Source organism: Pistacia vera, unplaced genomic scaffold, assembly GCF_008641045.1.
Source record: "Pistacia vera cultivar Batoury unplaced genomic scaffold, PisVer_v2 Contig77, whole genome shotgun sequence".
In the NCBI taxonomy this organism is placed as follows: domain Eukaryota; kingdom Viridiplantae; phylum Streptophyta; class Magnoliopsida; order Sapindales; family Anacardiaceae; genus Pistacia; species Pistacia vera.
The window spans coordinates 16878-38028 of NW_022196634.1; the positions used below are offsets into that span (position 1 = coordinate 16878).

The following is a 21151-nucleotide window of genomic DNA, read 5'->3' on the forward strand; positions in this document are numbered from 1 at the left end:
GTTATATACTAAATCTCTGGTGTTTTCAACTTAAAATTTTTTCATTTGAGTTGGCATATTGCGTTTAAATTGATTATATGGCGCATTGTGTTGGTTATGTGGGAGAAATTAATGGAAGATGGAATTTATTGAGCAGTAATATATAATTGTGGAAATATAGAGACAAAATTTCAACATGTTTGTTGGTCTTTTTATTATGATTTACTGTAATCAAAATCATATTACTTGTTGAATCCATTGTTCTTGGATTCAACTTTCATTCAATATTATTTATTTGATGATAATTTGTTTGTGATACACATTAATTTTTGTGTTTGACCATTATCCTTAATGGTTATAGTTTTGTGTAAACATGGTATGATATTAGCAATTACTGACCTATGTCTCTACAAAGGAATTAGACCTTATCTAAATGAAACAGAGAGGGAAAAGGGCAAAATCAGCTCTGGTGGAGCCAAAATCTAAGCTGCTTTTTATCATACGCATACAAGGTACATTGCATTCTTTGGTGATTTTCCTAAAGTTTTTTGCTTTGTATTGTTTTGGGTTATGATATCTCACTGTCATTTTATTCAGGCAAAATGACATGCACCCCAAAACTAGGAAGATCTTGTACAAACTGAGATTGACGAAAATCTTTAGCGGTGTTTTTACCATGGCTAGTGAAGGCATATAAGAACAACTGCAGAAGGTGGAGCCATATGTCACTTATGGGTAAGATTACTTTCCATTATTTTGTGATATGATATGTTGGATGTTTAGCGTGAGGATCAAACTACAAGCATTTGGTGCATCTCATGAAACAGCATGACTTTTGTATGATATGCACTTGGTTGGATGATGAATGTTGAAATCTAGAATAATCTAGAATTGTAACTTCTTTGAGGATGTATCATTTTATCACTTCATATATTCTATTATCCCTTAATTAAGTAATAAGAAGATAAGTGTGTTCTGTTGAAGGATGCAATTAAGTAATAAGAAGATAAGTGTGTTCTGTTAAAGGATACAACTATGATCAAGTTCTACAGATATAATTAATTCTTGAGCATCTTGGTTTATGTTTTTGATGTGGGAGTACTGCTGGTGTTGATGAATTAGTAGCTTTTATTCCTTCAACCAAACTACTTATTCAGGAAATCATTTTGTTAGTTTATCATCTTTAGTTTCCCAATGCAAATAATTTGTAAGATGTTGCCCTCGTTTGAAGTAATGGTTAACCCTTATGTGCCAAATACTCCTAGCTTTAAGTCAATGGAGATAGTTATAATGTTGGTTTTTCTTGAGTATTTTACTCAGTATTGACTAGTTCCAACCTCGATGGGCTCACCTGTAACACCCAATAGTAGCTACTTTGTATTACCTTACAGTTCCATTCTCTCTTCAGAATGTTACCACTTTATGCTTTTCCAAATTCTTTTAATGCTATAAACATTGTTTCTATTGTATTGACCATATTTTTCCCTTTTTTTGTTTTTGTTTTTTTAACTCTTCAGGTTTTGGATGCCGCCAAGTCTCTTCCTCCAAGGGAGCTGCTGCATTCTTGCTTACTTATTCGTGTGTGCTAGGTGAGTATTACTGTTTGGGCTGTAGATATTTCTATGTTGAAACCTTGGAGGCTTGGAAGAAGACTTTTCTCGCCATTGACCATAACCTTTTCTGGAGCTGTTTTCACTGGGGAATTATTTACAAATTGCAGGTTGCTGCTCCCTGCTTTTCTTCTTGTTTTGGTTGCGTATATAAGCAGGATTTTAGTAGTTGTTGTGCAGAATTTTTGGGTTCTTTGGGTGGATGGTTCTTTTGTGTATAGCATGTGTAGTTGGCTTTTGTATACCAAAGTCTGACATTGTTTTTGTGTTGCTGGTCATTTTGTAGAGTCCTCTTTGATGCTTGCTTGGTGGCTTTTTTGGAATGTAAATCCATGCCACCTTTTTTTGTTTTTTTGGCTTGGTTGCTTGGGCTTGTCTAGGGAACTTGACTTTGTAGGGGTCTTCTTTTTGGGACTCATTCTTTTATTCTTTATATAATTACCTTTTACCAAAAAAATATGCAAGCAGGGTTATGCAAAGATAGAGAAACAAAGTATATTGAGACGACAAAAAATATTTGTCACGCCTATATTATTTTGACAATAAAAAATTTGTTATGTAAAAATATTTGTATTAAAAATTATTTGTCATGCTATTAAATTTTTTACAAAATTATTTCCATCACTATGCAATCTTTGACAAATAATATTATTATATAAACAAACATGTGACAAAATAAATGTTATCACAATAAAGTCAATGACAAATAAATTCCAATCACTATTAAAATTATGAGAAAACAATTTAGTCATTATTGTCATAATTTTGACAAAATCAATTTCTGTCATCATATATTATATTCTCACCATAAAGCTTATCATTTGGTCTTTAAATGTAAATCAATTGTGATAAAATATTACTTAGAGTGATAAAAATTGTCTTCTATTGTCACAAATAATTTATCACAATAAATTAGTTTACAACGACAAATTATTATTGTCACAATAAATAATTAAGCTATGGTGACCAAACACTTTTTCGTCACCATACACTTAAGAGCACAAGCTTAATGTGACCAACTTGGTGACTAATATAATTCCTGACATTAGTGAAATGGTCACAGTTTTGATATTTATAGTGACATTATTTTGTTGCGAAAAACCTAAATTCTTGTATTGCAAAATGGAACAGCTTGATTAGAGATTATTTACCAAAAAATCTGAATGGAACGATCATTCCATTTGGAAAATTTGCATTTTTGTTTTGGTTACGACTTTTGTCATACCTTTGCACATTGTTAGTTCATTAATCACTATTTTTTTATAAATCTTAGCACATAAAAACACATTAGGGCTCAACAATCTGCCCCTTTTTTATTGATGACAAAACTAAGCAAAATAGAGTTCCATAAAAGTTAAGAAAAATGCAAAACTCTCCCCCTTGCAAAAAGCATATCCTTTCAACCAAAATGAACTAAAAATTGAGAAAATGAACTAAAAATTGAGAGCAAAAGCTCCCCCTCACATTAAGCATTCCATACGTAATAAGCACAAGCATAATTAACACATTTTATTATGTAAATCATCCTTAATCTTCCAGAACTCATCATACTATAAAACTATTATCATCACAACTCAATCTTCTCCCTCTTTTTGTCATAAAACAAAAAGAGATAAAATCATCACACTCAAACACATCATAAGGATTCACATAAAGCACAAGTATGATGAAAAGAAATGCATGTTAGAGTAGATGCCCTNCAAGAAACAAGAAACAAGAACAAAACAGACACACAAACAAGCCACGATTTACCGTGGTTCACTTATCCTTTTATGGATAAGCTACATCCACGTTGAGCTTAAGAACGGTATGAGCTCACTACACTTCTATTATCAAGAACAATCAAGATTACACAGATTCAACACTCACCAGATCTACCCAAATACAACTGCAATCAGCCTTACAAGATACTCTCTGAATATCCCTTACCCGAGAGAACAACACTCTCACCTGAATGATTAAACTCCCTAACCACTCAACTGATTTCACCACAATCTGGAATAATAATCTAAACCCTAACACAGAGAAGTGCAAACCCAGAAAACCCCTAAAATATGTGTGTTATTGTAAATCTGAACGAAAGTGCGTTTATATATGGTTTGACTTCGTGGTTGATCCTGGCCGTTAGTTCTGGAGTGCATCCTGCGGTCTAAAATTGTTCCGGTCATTATGCCTAAAATGACGTCGTATTCTTTTTACTTAAAACGACGCTATTTCAGGCTTCCACTTTTAACAATAACATACTGTTCACGACTTCAAGCCAAGTTTTCACCCTTGTCCAGTCAGAATTAGGAAAAACCCAAAACATGAAAGTTGTAACTCTACTTCTTAGCTTTCCAAAGCTTCTAAAATAGGTCATTTTGAGTTTCCAAGCTCGAGTTACGCAATTTACGCTCAAAACTGTCATTTATGCTCAAAATCATCGTTTAGGCCTGCAAAGACAAATTAATAGAATTATGTAGCAATTATGGCCCAAATTGTATGAGAATTATCCTAAATCCTATCGAAATTCAATGCAAAATCATAGGAAAAAATAGGACTATCATTTACAACAGCCACAAATCCACCAAAAATATTCTACACAAATTTAGAGCTCAGTCACAACTCTAACAAAAATAAAATACACAAAGATTTACAAAAATATGGATTACAATAACTCCAAATCAGATCTGCATGTAAAAGGGAAGTTGGGAATTGGGGAAGAAAAACTTGAATATAAAAAAGACAAAACCTAATTTTACTTTTTTTTTTACCTTCTAAAAAAACCTTTCAATTTTTTTTTTAAAGTTTAGGGTAGGCCTAGGCCTACCATCAAGGGGCCTGGGTCCGCCCCTGCTTATATGGTTAGGCCATACCTCAGGAACCGAAATGGATTTAACTATTTGTACTGAGGGTTATAATTTGATTGAATGACCACTTGACCTTGACCGTCTAACTTATAAAAATAACCATTTAGCCATACCATTTATAACTTTATGAAAAATGACCATTTGATTCTACATCCTTAAATGGTTTTCGGCAAGCTTTAGCGCCATCTCAGTGATCTCACATAGGGGAGAAATCGAGTTGAGTCGAGTTGAGTATTTGACTACTCGAGCTCNCCAGAACCTCACAAGTCGCGGTAACCTATCTCTAGCGTTCACTCAACCTATGGTTTTACTACCGTAGACCAACTAAGTATCATCTCTCGATCTCAACTTAGTCCATTAATTCATTCAATTCGTGGGCCCTTAAGAATCAAAAGCATTAGGCATAATAATAAAACTTAGGAAGAAATCTTAATAAAAAAGCAACATAAATAAATCAACACATAATCAAGAGATTGGGCTACATCTTAGCCCTAAAGAACAAATTTAGTTCATAATCAACATGAAAGAAACAATCATCTTTATTAAAATAAGAAACATGAGTTCAAGAAAGAAATAAGAAAACTTCTTGCAAATCAAAAGCTCTAGAAATTCTGTCATTTGATCTTCTGTTAAACAATGACCCATTTTCGATTGAAGGAGCGGTCGCCGCAGCGGTGGAAAAAGGACGTTGCAGCGAGCATGATGATGTTCTTTGAAACAGATCAAAGAACGATCGCTATGGCGACAAGAACTGTCGCTACAGTGAGCGTTGGAAAATTGACGCGAACGTTGGGCAATTGATGATCGCTGCAGCGAAAGTTTCTATCGCTACAGCGAGCGTTACTTCATGAAGATAGAGACATTCAGGTTCTTTTAGATAACTGTTGGAGAAGTTATGACTTCCTATTTCTAAACTGATTGTTCAGTTATTTATCATTATCTTATCTCTTAGATAAACTATATATTTGTGTAACGTTGAATTATTTTGCAAGTTTTTTATGTAGTTGATTTTTAATGAAACTCTTCCTTTAATCAAAAAGTTCATCTGTCTTTTCTGCGTTCTTTGTTTATTTTGCTTCCAATTCTAACAATTGGAATTAGAGCGGTGTTCTTAAGGGATCTGTGAAGTAGAAAAAGAAATTTGTGGAAAAGCTTGAGTTGTGTAATGGTATCATCAAGTATATCATTGCCTCTAGTTCCGGTCTTTATAAAAGTTCTTTACCACATATGGGTGGTGAAGATGAAGGGATTTTTGCAAGCTACGGATTTATGGGAAGTCACCGAAACAGGTGGAGAATTTCTTGAAGAGCCTAAGTTTCCAACGGTTTCTCAATTGCGGTTGTATAAAGCAGAGAGTAGGAAAAGAGCAAGGGTTTTTTTATATTTGCTTTTGGCTGTTCCGATTCAATCTTTATGAAGATTGTGGCTTGTACTACCACCAAGGAAATTTGGGATAAGTTATAGGAGGAATATAAAGGTTCCGAGAAGACACGGAACATGAAGATAATAACTCTAAAGAGGTAGCTTGAGAATTTAAATATGGAGGAGACAGAAAGTGTTTCACAGTATTCAGACAGATTGATGAAGACTGTGAATCAAATAAGATCTTGGGAGAAGATCTTTTTGAAGAGAAGATAGTGGAGAAAGTTCTGGTAAGTGTGCCAGAGAAGTTCGAATCCAAAATTTCATCGCTTGATGTTTCAAGGGACATTAAGTCCATGACAGTGGCTAAATTGATGAGTGCTCTTAAAGCATAAGAACAAAGGAAGAAGATGAGAAGTCATAGTGGTTTGGAGACTGCTCTACAATCAAAGGCAAAAATTTTGTCTCATATTCAGATAGATGGAAAAAAGCCTAGATTTAGTTTTGGGAAAGGCAGATTTGATGCCAAAAAGAAAGGAAGAGGTCAGTTCTATTGTAATCGTTGCAAGAAACTTCATCATTCGAAAGATGAGTGTGGGTACAAAAAGAAAACATCACCAAAAACATGTTGTTATTGCAACCGTCCAGGTCATTTTGAGAAGGATTGCTACCGCAAGAAGAATCAACAGATGCAATATCAACTTGTTCAGCAACAACAACAAGCAAATGTTTCTGAGGATGATGAGAATGAAGAGCAATTATTTACTGCCTTCTTAGCGGATACCAAGGATCAATTTGATTCTTGGTTTATTGATAGTAGATGTACCCAGCACATGACCAGCATATTGGAGTTATTCACTAACTTGGAGGATATGAAAGGTATGGTGAGGTTGGGAAATGAAAAGCGAGTTTCAATCAAAGGGAAAGGTACCGTAGCCATTCCAACAATTAAAGGTATTAAATCGATTCTTCAAGTTCTCTTTGTGCCTAATTTAGATCAAAACTTATTAAGTGTTGGTCAATTAATGCAAAGGGGTTATATGCTTGAATTTGCAAATGATGTATGTAAAATAAAGGATTCAAATGGTGTGGAGTTCATGTACGTGCCTATGAAGAACATAAGTTTTGTAGTGAATTGGAATTCTAGTGATAAAAATGCCTTGAGTAGTAGATTAGAAAGTGAATCTTGGTTATGCCATAAGAGGTTGGGACATTACAACTTCAACTCCATTAAATTGGCTGAAGAAAAGAAAATGGTGATTGATTTACTAACCATAGAAGTTAGTGATGTAATATGTGAGAGTTGTCAATTAGGAAAGCAAAATAGAATGCCTTTTCCTAACTTTTCATCTTGGAAACCCAAGGAGAAATTGCAATTGGTTCATTCTGATTTGTGTGGACCAATGAAGACACCTTCCCTAAATGGAAATAGATACTTCCTTTTGTTTATTGATGATGCAACAAGGATGACATGGATTTATTTTTTGAAATTGAAGTCTGATGTGTTTGGAGTGTTTGAGAATTTTAAGGCAATGGTTGAAACTCAAAGTGGTGTGCCTTTGAGGAGTTTGAGAATTGACAATAGCAAGGAGTATTCCTCTGCCAAGTTTGATTTGTTTTGTGCAGATTTTGGAGTCCAACATCAATTTATAGTAAGCTACTCTCCACAAAAAAAAAGGAGTAGTTGAGCGAAAGAATATAACCGTAATGGAGATAACGAGATTTTTGTTGGCTGAGAAGAAAATGCCTAAAGAGTTTTGGGCTGAAGCCGCAGGTACAGTTGTATATTTGTTGAATAGGTTACCAATCGAGGCTGTAAGGGAGATGACCCCATTTGAAGCTTGGTGTGGGATGAAACCAACACTAAAACATACAAGAGTGTTTGGTTGTGTGTGTTATGTGAAAGTAACAGATGTGAAAAGAAGTAAACTTGATGAAAAGGCAAAGAAAGAAGTGTTTATCAGGTATAATAGCCAAGCTAAGGGCTATAGAGTCTATGACCCGATTTTGAAAAAAAAAAAATCAATTAGTAGGGATGTTGTGTTTGATAAAGGAGCATCCTGGAATTGGAAGACTGAAGATGAAAATAATGTTGTGACTTCCTTGAAAGAAGAATGTGTAGAAAATAAGAATAGATGAAGTAGCCGTGAGGGGTACTAGGTCTCTTGAAGATGTTTATCAAAGGTATAGTAGTACAGTGTTAAAACCAACGTCATATGAAGAAGCAAGTAAGATAGAGGACTGGAGAGATGCAATGGAAATTGAAATAGCAATGATAGAAAAAAAAACAAGACATGGGAGCTTGTAGATGTACCGGAAGGTAAGAAAATAATTGGTGTAAAATGGGTTTATAGAACTAAGTTGAATCCTAATGGAACCATTCAAAAATTAAAGGCTAGATTAGTGGTTAAAGGGTATGCTCAAATGGCGGGTTAGTATATTGGTCAACCGGAAGGATTTGAGGTACAGGGAAGTGAAGAAAAAGTTTACAAGTTGCATAAAGCCCTTTTATGGGTTGAAACAAGCACCAAGGGCTTGGTACAACAGGATTGATTCCTGGTTTGTGGCTTAAAGATTCATGAGGAGCCAAATGATGCAACATTGTATGTAAAGGAAGATGAAGGAAGTATGATTGTCTCTCTGTATGTTGATGATTTGTTGATTACGGGTGATGTTAAAAAGAAAATTGAAGACTTTAAGAGAAGTGTGATGAAGGAGTTTGAAATGAGTGACTTGGGGAAAACGAATTATTTCCTAGGTCTTGAAGTAAGTGAATAGAAGGATGGCATTTTCATATGTCAAAAGAAATATGCTCAAGGGATTTTGAAGAAAATTAAAATGGAGGATTGTAAACCTACAACAATTCCCCTGCCATTAAATTTGAAGCTTGTGAAAGTTGATGGAAAAAAGAAGGCGGATGGAAAAAATTATAGAAGCCTTGTTGGAAGTTTAATGTACTTGACGGCAACAAGGCTAGATATTATGTTTTCCACTAACCTTTTGTCTAGATTTATGTAGGAACCAAGTGAAGAACATTTCACAGTAGGAAAAAGAGTTTTAAGATACTTGAAGGGGACAAAGGACCAAGGTATTTGGTTTAAAAGAGTTGAGGAGGAGAAGCTGATAGGTTATGTTGATAGTGATTAGGCTGGAAGTGCAGACGACATGAAGAGCACCACTGGTGTTTGTTTCACTCTTGGGTCTGGGGTGTTTTGTTGGTGTTCAAGAAAGTAAGAGATTGTGGGTCAGAGTACTGCAGAGGCTGAATATGTTGTAGTAGCAGCAGCTACAAACCAAGCCTTGTGGATAAGGAAACTGATGAAAGATTTAGGAATAGAGCAGGAGGAAGACACTTCAATTATGTGTGATAACAAATCAACCATCTCCACTGCTGAAAATCCAGTCCACCATGGAAGAACAAAGCACATCAATATAAAGTACCATGTTGTTCATGAAGCTGAGAAGATGAAGGAAATCAAGATGATGTTTTGCAAATCAAAATTTCAAGTTGCTGATATCTTTACCAAATGTTTAACAAAATCCAGATTTGAGATGTTAAAAGACTTGCTTGGGATTAATACCAAAATGGTTCAAGGAGGAGTGTTAAATGATAAACCATTTTCGGTTGAAGGAGCGGTCGCCGCAGCGGTGTAAAAAGGATGTTGCGGCAAGCATGATGATGTTCTCTGAAATAGATCAAAGAACGATCATTGCGGCGACAAGAATTGTCGCTGCAACAAGCGTTGGGAAATTGACACGAACGTTGGGCAATTGACGATCGCTGCAGCGAGCATTACTTCATGAAGATAGAGACGTTCAAGTTCTTTTCGATAACTGTTGGAGAAGTTATGACTTCCTATTTCTAAACTGATTGTTTAGTTATTTATCATTATCTTAACTCTTAGATAAACTATATATGTGTGTAACGTTGAATTAGTTTGAAAGTTTTTAATGTAGTTGATTTTTAATGAAACTCTTCTTTTAATAAAAAAGTTCATCTGTCTTTTCTGCATTCTTTGTTTATTTTTGCTTCCAATTCTAACACTTGCATTAGCCTCCTCTAATTCTTCCTAAAGAATCCTCAAAACAATGCTAAAAGACTTCTATTTATATCCCATAAGGGGTAGGGTTTTATTTTCCTTAATTCCATTTAGTTTAGGACTGTTACCCCTATTTTCCTAATTAAAAACGGAAGAAAAATTCCTAAATGTGGTGACTGTGCCCTGGCACTGTGCTGCAGCATGGTTGATTCTAGACAAAGTGTTATGTGGCTGTGTGGCATAGTGATAACTTCCTCTTCTTTAGTTCAAATCTCGCATCATTCCTCAGTACTCTAGAGATGGTGATTTTTTAGCACGATAACGATGAAATTTGGAGAAGTGGTAAACATATGAAATGTACCCCTTTGAATCAACTTTCCAAAAGTCAAATAATCATCTTAATATGAGGTCTATAGATTGAGTTATTGTTAAAACATCAGGGCATGCTTAAACTGGAGCGTAATCTAGAATCTCCTCTTTACTTCAAAGCTCCATAACTTCTTCAATTCAACTCTGATTCTCAATCCGTTTGTTTCTACTTGTCACTCTTTCTATTGTCAACATGATTCTTCATCCAAGTATAACATTTAGCACTAATAACCTAAAAAACATTCAAACACACTCGCGATCCCATAAAAGACAATTATGAAAATATTAAGCAACTTTACCAAATTAAGTCTAATTGCTCACAAATAATCCCCATTAACCACTAAGTAAATGTGAATTTTCAAGCTCTTATCATAACCCTCAACCAGCCTCTTGCTAGTCCCGAGCAAGCTAAGCAATAAAACAAGTCTTTTAGCTTTAAAACAAAATAATAATAATAATAATAATCTATATCTAAACTATCCTAAATCACTTCCGTAGATTGTCATGGTTTCATTTAGTATATGCAACAAGCCTTTAAACCCCTAGGCGGCCCTAGTTGGATGAGTTGTAGTCTCGTGAGGGTTTTCAATGATGATACCCACAAACATCCAAACCTAACCCCACCTAGACTTAAAACTAAAGACTCAAACAAACATTTCAGGATCCATACAAATAATCATCTCAAAAATTGTGTCAATGTGAACAAAAAGAATAATTAATAACACGCAAATGAAAAAAATAAGTGAATTTCAACTATACTTTTGTTATTGACTCTCTCATGATCATTCACAAACCTTCATCCAAAAAGCCGGATGATTTTATGCATGGCATTCATGGGCGAAGTAAGAAAATAAAACAAATGTACAATCAAACTCCATAGGCTCATTTTTCAAACCACTCTCCACTAATGTAGAATCCAATCACTACCTCAGATCATTAGGTCTTTATCATGGTTGTAACGTTAGGCTAGGGTAATGGTTTATGAAAGAACGGAAAGGAATTTTTAACAAAATGTAAAAAACTTAATATTTTATAGTAAATGACCATGAACAATCTCTTCTTTGCTTCCCTTCTCATTCACCCTCTACCCTTTCACATTGATTGAACTCTTCCTTCCAACATTAGCACCAACCCTCATATAATGTAAACCTCATTCCATGTTCTTCTCACTTGCTACTTCTTCCTATTTTTCTGCAAAAAAGAAATTTCATTTTTTTTTCAAATCTTTTTTTCTTTTGCACTTTTTTTTTCATAGGAAGATTGTAAATTATAAAAACAATCGTCTACCCCACCTTGCTTCTACTATTATTTTTTTTTCAACCCCTAACCTATCTCATTGCACATACTCAGGTTGGGGTACAAATGATACATTTTTTTATTTATTTTTTTTAAATCACACTCTTTTTTCATGAGTTTTTCTTCTAAGGTCACTCCAAATTAAGTCTCTCACGATAAGATGGGTCAGAAAGTGTTTTAGGTTTCATCATCAAGGTGAGATATAGTGAGTTTAAAACAAAAAAAAGTAAGGCTTACCAAGTGTATATAATAGGCTCAAAGGGTTAACTAGCGATAAAGTAATATAGGTTGGCTTGAAAGGCTCAATCGTTCCAAAGAAAATTGTCTAAATCATATCCTAAGCAATGCGGATTCTAGGATTTCGCCTCAAGTGGTTATCAAATGAGTTCTAGAATTTATGCACAATTTTCACAAAAATTTATTACCCATAAAAGCACAAATAAAACGTCTCCAAGTTTTCGAATTATTCAACCAATCAAACACATTCCCAAGAGAGTCATAACTAAATGCAATTGTCATCTACTATCATCTTTACACTACGCGAAGTTAATAAAATCTTCATGTCACAAATTCACAATCATGGTCTTATCATTGACTTATGCATGAGTTCCAAAACAAAACAAAATACATTGACTCTTTGACCCTACAACACACCTAAAACAATTCCACTCAAGAACTTTTAAAGAGATAAACAAAATAAAAAATAAAAAGATATTCAAATATGTCCATCAAACAAAACTAAATTTGGCCATAAAAAGAAAAAAAAATTATTTCTTACCCCCAACGTTAGAGATGGACATTGTCCTCAATGTGCAAAGAGAACAACTACAATACCTTTCGTGCACAACAATTATGTGGAGATAGTCTTGTGAAGGCATGCATATTGTTTGTTGTATCCAATAGCCATCAGGAATCTAGTCAAAAGAAAACAAACTATGCACATTTCTTGGCCAATTTAGTGTGCATAAAAGAAATTATGGGTGAAACATAAACAACTAACATATCAAACCAAATCAAAGTTATCACAACTTAACACATTAAACAAAAATCTAAAATAAATTCAAAACAAAAATCAAAATTAAAGTAAAGAGCTTGGGTTGCCTCCCAAGAGACGCTTTATTAGAGTCATAAAGCTCGACTTTTTTACTTCTTCAATTTGGATCATCTAGGAAAATCCAAACCCTTCTATCCTTAACGCCACCATCGACATAAAGCTTCAATTGCTCTCTTTCCGTCTTATTCTCAATTTCCTCCTCTAAAGTTCTAAAATGTACAACACATGTTTTTAGGGGTAAACGAGGGTATTTTCTTCTAAGGTCTCAGCTACTTTATCATCAAGGATGCTAATCTTAAAGCAAGTATCTAACTTGGGTGGACATTTCACAGTATCAAAAAATTAAATTCAACTTGTTCATCCTCTACCCTCAAGATTAGTTTATCTTGATGAACATCTATCAATGTTCTACCCGTAGCTAGAAAAGGTCTTCCTAAAATTAGAGGCACCTCCCGATTTTCTTCCATATCTAATACAATAAAATCCACTGGGAAAATTAGTTTATCTACTTTTATTAAGACATCCTTTACTACTTCCCTAGGATATTTTATAGACTTATCTGCTAATTGAAGATGAACAGTGGTTGGTTTTACTTCCCCTAGGCCTAGTTTCTTATAAATTGAAAAGAGCATCAAATTTACACTAGCACCAAGGTCACATAAAACCTTATCAAAATGAATATTACCTATTGTGCAAGGAATTGTGAAACTCCCTGGATCTCTAAGCTTCTATGGGAGTTTTTTCAATATCAGTGCACTACACTCTTTTGTAAGTATCATCATCTCATGTTTTTCAAACCTTATCTTCTTGGTGAGAATCTCATTTAAAAACTTTGCGTACTTCGGCATTTGCTCCAACATGCCTACAAAAGAAATGTTAATGTGTAAAATTCTAAACATGTCCATGAACTTACCGAATTGCTTGTCTAATCTCTTTTTCTACACTCTCTGAGGATACGGGAGGGTCATGTCATCGTTTGTCACAGCATGGGCATTTTCATCATTTTCTACCCCTGTGTTGCGACACACTCGCTTCTACCCTCTCCTATGTCGCGGCATTGTGCTGTGACACACTTGCTTTTGTCTTCTACTGTGCTGCAACATACTTGGTTCTGCCTTATTTTTCATCTTCGAGTTTTTCCCTTGTTTCTCCTTCTTTGCTTGCTTCCTTCTACTCCTTACCACTTCTCAGCATGATAGCATTGACTCTCCTTCGAATTCTTCTCAATATCACTCGGCAATGTTTCCTTGAACTCTTCCCGCTAAAATAATGTGGATTTTCCCCATTTGAGTTTCAAGATTTTTTATGGAAGCGAATTGGTTTTGCAACAAAACTTCATACTTTTGGAGTTAAGCTTCATTCTAGACTCCTCCATGGATTTAGTGATCACACTCTCCATATTAGATCTCTTCTCTTGAGGTTGGAAGCCCGGTGGTGGTTTGTACTCATTATTGTTTCTCCATGCTGGAGTGTATGTGCCAGAATACGGATTCCCTTGCCCTCGTTGAAAGTTGTTGACATAGTTAGCCTGTTCCGGTTGAGCAAATGGATTTCCTTCTTGACAATCCTTAGATGAATGACTTCTTACACAAAGTTCACAAGTTAGAGAAGACGATTCAATAGCATTTACCTTTAGGGAAACTCCCAATTGCTTTTGGATGGTTGAGAGTTGAGTGGCCAATGCGGTGTAACCATCAACTTCGTGCACTCCCGCTACTTTCCTTGTTGAATTTCTCTCTAAAGGCCTCATGTAATTATTGCTCGCCATTACTTCAATTAGATTATAAGCCTCCTTCGTGTTTTGTTATTCAAAGCTCCCCCACGTATAGCATCAATCATCACTTGTATATTTGGCAGCAACCTATTGTAAAACGTCTGCACTTGTGACCATATTGGCAGCCCATGGTGATGACATCTCTGTAAGAGATCTTTATATCTCTCCCAAGCTTCATAGAGTGACTCCATATCTTGTTGGAAAAAATTAGTGATGTCACTCCTCATCTTAGCAGAATTGACAGGTGAGAAATATTTTGTAAGGAATACTTGAGCTAACTCATACCATGTAGTAATATTTCCTGATGACAAAGAAATCAACCAAGGCTTAACTTTATCCCAAAAAGAGAATGGGAAAATTCTAAGCCTAATTGCATCATCAGATACTCCATTATGTCTGAATGTGTCGCATAGCTCCAAAAAGTTGGCAATGTGCAGGTTGGGATCATCATTAGGAAACCCTGCAAATTGAACCAAATGTTGTATCAATTGAATAATTGCTGGCTTTATTTCAAAAGTATTCACTTGAACTGGTGGCCTCATGATGCTAGAATAGCACCCTTCAACAGTAGGACTAAAGTAGTCCTTCAATGCTCTTTGGACCACTACCACTCCACCAGTTACATTGCCCCCTGGGATTTCATCATTCTCTTGATTACTCATATTTCAATTTATACTTCCCTTGTCAGCTAATGCTTTTTCTAAGTTGGCTTGCCTCTTTTCCTTTCTCAACTATCTCACTATTCTATTTATCTCAGAATTGAAAGGATTAAGATCGCCACTGCCTTTTGAACGTAAGCTATCCAAGATCTAAAACAAAAAAAAACAAAAAAAAAAAAAAAACAAAAAAAGACCAAAACAACAAAATAAAAATTAATTTTAAAACAAAGATAAAACAAATCAAACTAGCAACTAAATAATTCGTAGTGATATTGAAAATAAATAATTCCTTAGCAACGGCACCAAAAACTTCTTGTGAAATCCTCAAGTGTACAAATTTTGCAAGTAATAAAGTGTAAGTATATGGATGTCGAATCCAAGGAAATTACTACTATCAATTACCAAAATAAACCATCCTATTACTTTTGATTAATCCAAATTTTATCAACAAAAATCTAAATTAAAAATAAACAATTGAAATTAAAAGAAAACAACTAAAATAAATCTTTGGGTTTAAAGCAAGATGACTAGACTTAGGGCATAAATTTTACGCTAACTCTTATTCATATGTATTGATCACTTATGCTAATTTCATTAAGCTCTTCCTACAGGTCAAACTCCCTAAATTTCTAATAATTTTCTCTCAAACAATTATCAAATTAACTCCTAATTACTAACCCGAATTATCTCTAATCAGATTTAAGCAATTCTCTATGGAGTTTACCAGAACCTCACAAGTCGCAGTAACCTATCTCTAGCGTTCGCTCAATCTATGGTTTTACTACCGTAGACCAACTAAGTATCATCTCTCGATCTCAACTTAGTCCATTAATTCCTTCAATTCTTTGGCCCTTAAGAATCAAAAGCATTAGGCATAATAATAAAACTTAAGAAATCTTAATAAAAATTAACATAAATTATTCAACACATAATCAAGAGATTGAGCTACATCTTAGCCCTAGAGAATAAATTTAGTTCATAATCAACATGAAATAAACAATCATCTTTATTAAAATAAGAAACATGAGTTCAAGAAAGAAATAAGAAGACTTCTCTATATCGCAAATCAAAATCTCTAGAAATTATGCCACTTTGATCTTCTCTTGCATTAGCCTCCCCTAATTCTCCCCAAAATAATGCTAAAAGACTTCTATTTATAAGGATTTGGGTTTATTTTCCTTAATTTTATTTAGTTTAGGACTCCTACCCCTATTTTTCTAATAAAAAAACGGAAGAAAAATTCCTAACTGTCGTGACTATGCCCCGATACTGTGCTATGGCGTGGTTGATTCTGGACAGAGTGTGCTGCAGTACAATGATAACTTCCTCTTCTTTAGTTCAAATCTCACATCATTCCTCAATACTCTAGAGATAGTGATTTTTAAGCATGATAACAATGAAATCTAGAGAAGTGGTAAACATATGAAATGTACCCCTTTGAATCAGATTTCCAACAGTCAAAGAACCATCTTAATCCGAGATCTACAGATTGAGCTATTGTCAAAACACCAAGGCGTGCTTAAACTAAAGCGTAATCTAAAATCTCCTATTTACTTCAAAGCTCCATAACTTCTTCAATTCAACTTTGATTCTCGATCCTTTTGTTTCTACTTGTCACTCTTTTCGTTGTCGACATGATTTTTTATCCGAGCATAACATTTAGCTCTAATAACCTGAAAAACACTCAAACACACCTATGATCCTATAAAAAACAATTATGAAAATATTAAACAACTTTACCAAATTAAATCTAATTTCTCACAAATAATCTTCATAACCCACTAAGTAAATGTGTATTTTTAAGCTCTTGTCATATATTGGGGTAAATTAAAAAAGCAAGTTACCAGTTACATCAAAGATCTGATAAGATTATGATCAAGTCGTGGTAGAAATATGCACGGAAATTATCCCTAAACATAAAAGACGTACGGTAGAATAAAATGCATGCATAAACTTCAGAATCAGTGAGAGAAATAGATTAATTGAACTGTTGTTGATCAACACAATAGCCACATTTCACATGAATAACTGAACGACATGCCTGTCTTTTTGCATGTTTAGACGAACTTGGGTTGTCTACGTATTAATGACAACAGCCGTATATGAAAATTTCGCCGTCAATAAAAACATGTGAACGACAAGTTGTCACACTGTAATGGCCTATCTTCCAACTAGCCAATGACACATTGTTTATACTTCATACCAAAGAACTGCAGTGTGAATCAAAGTAGAAGTGGAGTTTGAGGGGTAATGAAAGTATTAACCGAATTCGCAGAATATGGTATGTGATCACTGGAAGACAAACGAATAGTCCACAACCGATGATCCAAAATGCTTGCTGTTTTACGTCGAACTTCTACATTGGCGGGGGCTGCAAAGCGTGGCCCTTTCAGAGTTTCTGTTAGTAAAAGAAGAGAGATTAAAACAGACAATTTAAAGCATATACCAATTAAAAAAAGCTAGTTAAACAAGATGAAATGTGTTACCTAGTTTCCATCATTACAATTGATGATCTTGAGAAATCCTTCGCAATTAGAGCCTTTTGGTTGTTCATATTATCATATACATGCCTTTAAGGACATTTTTTGTTGGTATCGAATATTACAACTAATTGTTATATAATAATATTATTAAACATATTAGCAAAGGTTACAGTTTTTCTTTGAACTTTAGTCGACAGTTTCACAGTAGGAGCTGGTGAGGAATCCAAAACATATATCGACTCAATCCTTTAACGGGTGGACCGTCGGAGTTTCTAATAATTTCTCTTTATAAACAGATTATTACCAACTGAACAAGCGATTATACTCCTGGGATCCCAAGGTATGTGTGTCCACATGTGTAAATATCTCAACATTAATAAAATTAATTTCTTAAAATACGACCGTACATGTTTACAAATTTGAGTGAAGAATATGCATATTCAAGAGTTAGCATTAGTGGTGTTATTGATTTTATAAGTAATATTATTCATTAAGTAAATTTTTAAATCATTAAATTGATATCATTTTGAACAATTGCTTAATTTATAATTGCCATTCAAGATTAATGTGCATTGAAAATATCATTTGTTTTAGATTTAACCCTATCTTCTCAAAATATATATTAATATAGTGATTCAGAAGTCATGTCAAACTGATCATAAATTCATGGCAATTCTAGATTTAGGTAGTCTGTCGATTTTGAAAATTATAGGAGCAAAAGACTGTTTTCTATTGCATGTTTAATATCAATATTATTAGTAAAAGGATTGTATTAATATTTAATAATTACTCTTATCTACAACATGTCATGAATGTCACCTTGTGTCTCTCTTCGACATTTCTTTTAAATACCATTCAAATTTCAAATTATGGCACAATCAATCGCCATTCGGCTTCTTCAAACATGTCCTCAACAACATCAACATCAATTGCCCACGAGAACTCCTCCTTCGACCACGCTCAAAATTTAGAGCACCAAAGGCAAAAACACAATGGAAACTTCGCAAATCATGAAAATGTTTCCTTTAATAAAACTGTAGTTAAGCATCATCTCATCAACCTCGCCAATACTTGCAGAGCTACAGAAGAGGCTTATCCCTTCATTCTTTCATTTAACAAATTATCATATAGTGTCAAAGTTCATCAAAAATTGGCATTTTCATTTTTGGGAAGGGGCAGACGCGGCTTACAAGAGTGTAACAACAACAAAGTTTTACTAGATAATATTTCGGGTGAAGCACGAGAAGGTGAAATTATGGCCATTCTTGGTGCTAGTGGATCTGGTAAATCAACTTTGATAGATGCTCTTGCAGGCCGCATAGGGAAAGAGAGCTTGAAAGGAACCATAAGTTTGAATGGAGAAGTGTTGGAGTCTCGACTTTTGAAGGTAATATCTGCTTATGTGATGCAAGATGATCTTTTGTTTCCAATGTTAACTGTACAAGAGACGCTAATGTTCTCAGCAGAGTTCAAACTTCCTCGATATTTCACGAAGAAAATGAAACAAGCAAGAATTCAGGCTCTAATCGATCAACTAGGACTACGAAGTGCGGGGAATACTATCATCGGTGATGAAAAGCATAGAGGCATATCAGGAGGCGAGCGGAGGCGCGTTTCAATCGGAGTTGATATAGTTCACGACCCCATCCTCTTGTTCCTGGATGAGCCCATATCAGGGCTAGATTCCACCAGCGCATTTATGATTGTTAAGGTCTTGAAGCGGATTGCAAAGAGTGGAAGCATTGTGATCATGTCCATACACCAACCCAGTTACAGAATTTTGAGCTTACTGGACCGTTCTGTCTTTCTCTCACGTGGACAGACTGTGTACAGCGGAGCATTAGCTGGTCTTTCCCACTTCTTTTCAAACTTCGGGCATCCAGTTCCTGAGAACGGGAACGAAACCGAGTTTGCTCTTGATTTGATTCGCGAACTTGAAGAAATTCCAGGCGGAATTACCAGCCTCGTTAATTTCAACAAGGCATGGCAAACCCTCATGAAACATGCAAATAAGGTCGATGATCAACCCAAAGTTTCACTCAAAGATGCAATGAAGACAAGCATTGCGAAAGGGAAACTAGTCTCCGCTGGTACATCCACAAATGACTCAAATCAAACATCTTCAGTTCAAACCTTTGCTAATCCTTTTTGGATTGAAATTATAGTCATTTCCAAAAGATTGCTAATTAACTCTAGAAGAATGCCTGAACTATTTAAGATTCGGTTAGGTGTAGTTTTTTTTACAGCATTTATCTTGGGCACCCTTTACTGGCGACTCAGCAATTCCCCACAAGGCACCGAAGGAAGATTAGGGTTCTTAGCTTCTGCAATGACCACCATACTCTACATTTGTGCGCACGAAATCCCTGCATATCATCAAGAACGATACATTTTCATAAGAGAAACTGCTTATAATGCTTACCGCCACTCATCCTACGTCCTCGCTCACTCTCTAGTCTCCATTCCTTCAATGATCATCCTCTCTTTTGCCTTTTCTGCATCAACCTTTTGGGCGGTTGGTCTTGCTGGCGGGTTCTCCGGATTCTTCTTCTTCTTCATCACAATCTTTGCGACATTTTGGGCTGGGAGTTCATTTATGGCATTTTTCTCTGGACTCGTCACTAATTTGATCGTGGGTTTCACCAGTGTGGCAGCAATTCTGGGTTACTTTCTAATCTTTAGTGGATTCTATATCTGTCCTCGCCAAATACCTTTCTATTGGAAATGGTTGCATTATGTTTCTCTAGTGAAGTATCCATATGAAGCTGTTTTGCAAAATGAATATAGCGATACAAGGAAGTGCTTTGCGAAAGGAATTCAACTTTTTGATAATACGCCATTCGTGGAACTCACTGTGGCCACGAAGATGAAGCTATTGGAAAGCATGAGCAGTGTGTTGGGCAAAGATAAATTATCGAGCTCAACCTGTCTGAGCACTGGGGTGCAAATACTGAAGCAAATTGGGGCATCAGATTTCAATAAATGGAATTGTATTTTGATTACTATTGCCTTTGGAATCCTATTTAGGGTTCTGTTTTTTCTCTCTTTGCTGTTTGGAAGCAAGAACAAGAGGAGGTGAATAATTTTTTTGTGTATGGCGCAAGGAATTTTCCTTATATGAAACTTTTTTCCCAAATGGGATTTATTGAAAGCTTCATAATGATATATTTAAGTGTATATAATCTTTGTTTTTGATAAAATTAATTAGAAGCACAATTTGACTTTTAGATGTTTGTAATCTTATAAGTTAAATTAAGAGCTAACTTACTTTTTCTCATCCAAATAATGGTTTAGTGACACTTTTCCACCCACAAACTTTTAAAATATCATCTTATTATCCAAATTTATATTTCAATAGCGAACAAATAAAAACTCAGTTCAGGCTGTTGGGGTTTTTGAAAATGGGAGGCCAATGAGTCTTTTGGTGGTGAAATTTTGGATTTTGATGGTTGAGATTGATCGTAATTTGACTTAGGAGGGGCAGTTATGCAAACCCTAATTGTTCGATTGCCGACGATTGGTAAGGTCGATGGGAGTAGGGTTTGAGGAGTGATAATTGGGAAAGAGAATGGTTATGGTATGAGGTTGCAACGATGCCAGAATCCGAAACAAAGTATAAATTTGGGTAATAAACTAGTATTTTAAAAGTATGTGGGTGGAAAGTATCATTAAGCTA

General features: G+C 35.0%; 1 protein-coding gene and 1 non-coding gene across 2 annotated transcripts; both read left to right on the forward strand.

Moving 5' to 3' along the window:
- Positions 1-6210: 6210 nt before the first annotated feature.
- LOC116116315 (ABC transporter G family member 6-like) lies at positions 6211-20554 on the forward strand. Its single transcript, XM_031402410.1, has 6 exons — positions 6211-7452; positions 8375-8566; positions 8819-8888; positions 9060-9307; positions 13512-13800; positions 18516-20554. Exons 1-6 carry the CDS (start codon positions 6211-6213, stop codon positions 20552-20554), a joined length of 4080 nt encoding a protein of 1359 aa, XP_031258270.1.
- Positions 14457-14563, forward strand: LOC116116390. Its single transcript, XR_004125806.1, has one exon. It is a non-coding gene; the product is annotated as a small nucleolar RNA R71 (small nucleolar RNA).
- Positions 20555-21151: the final 597 nt, after the last annotated feature.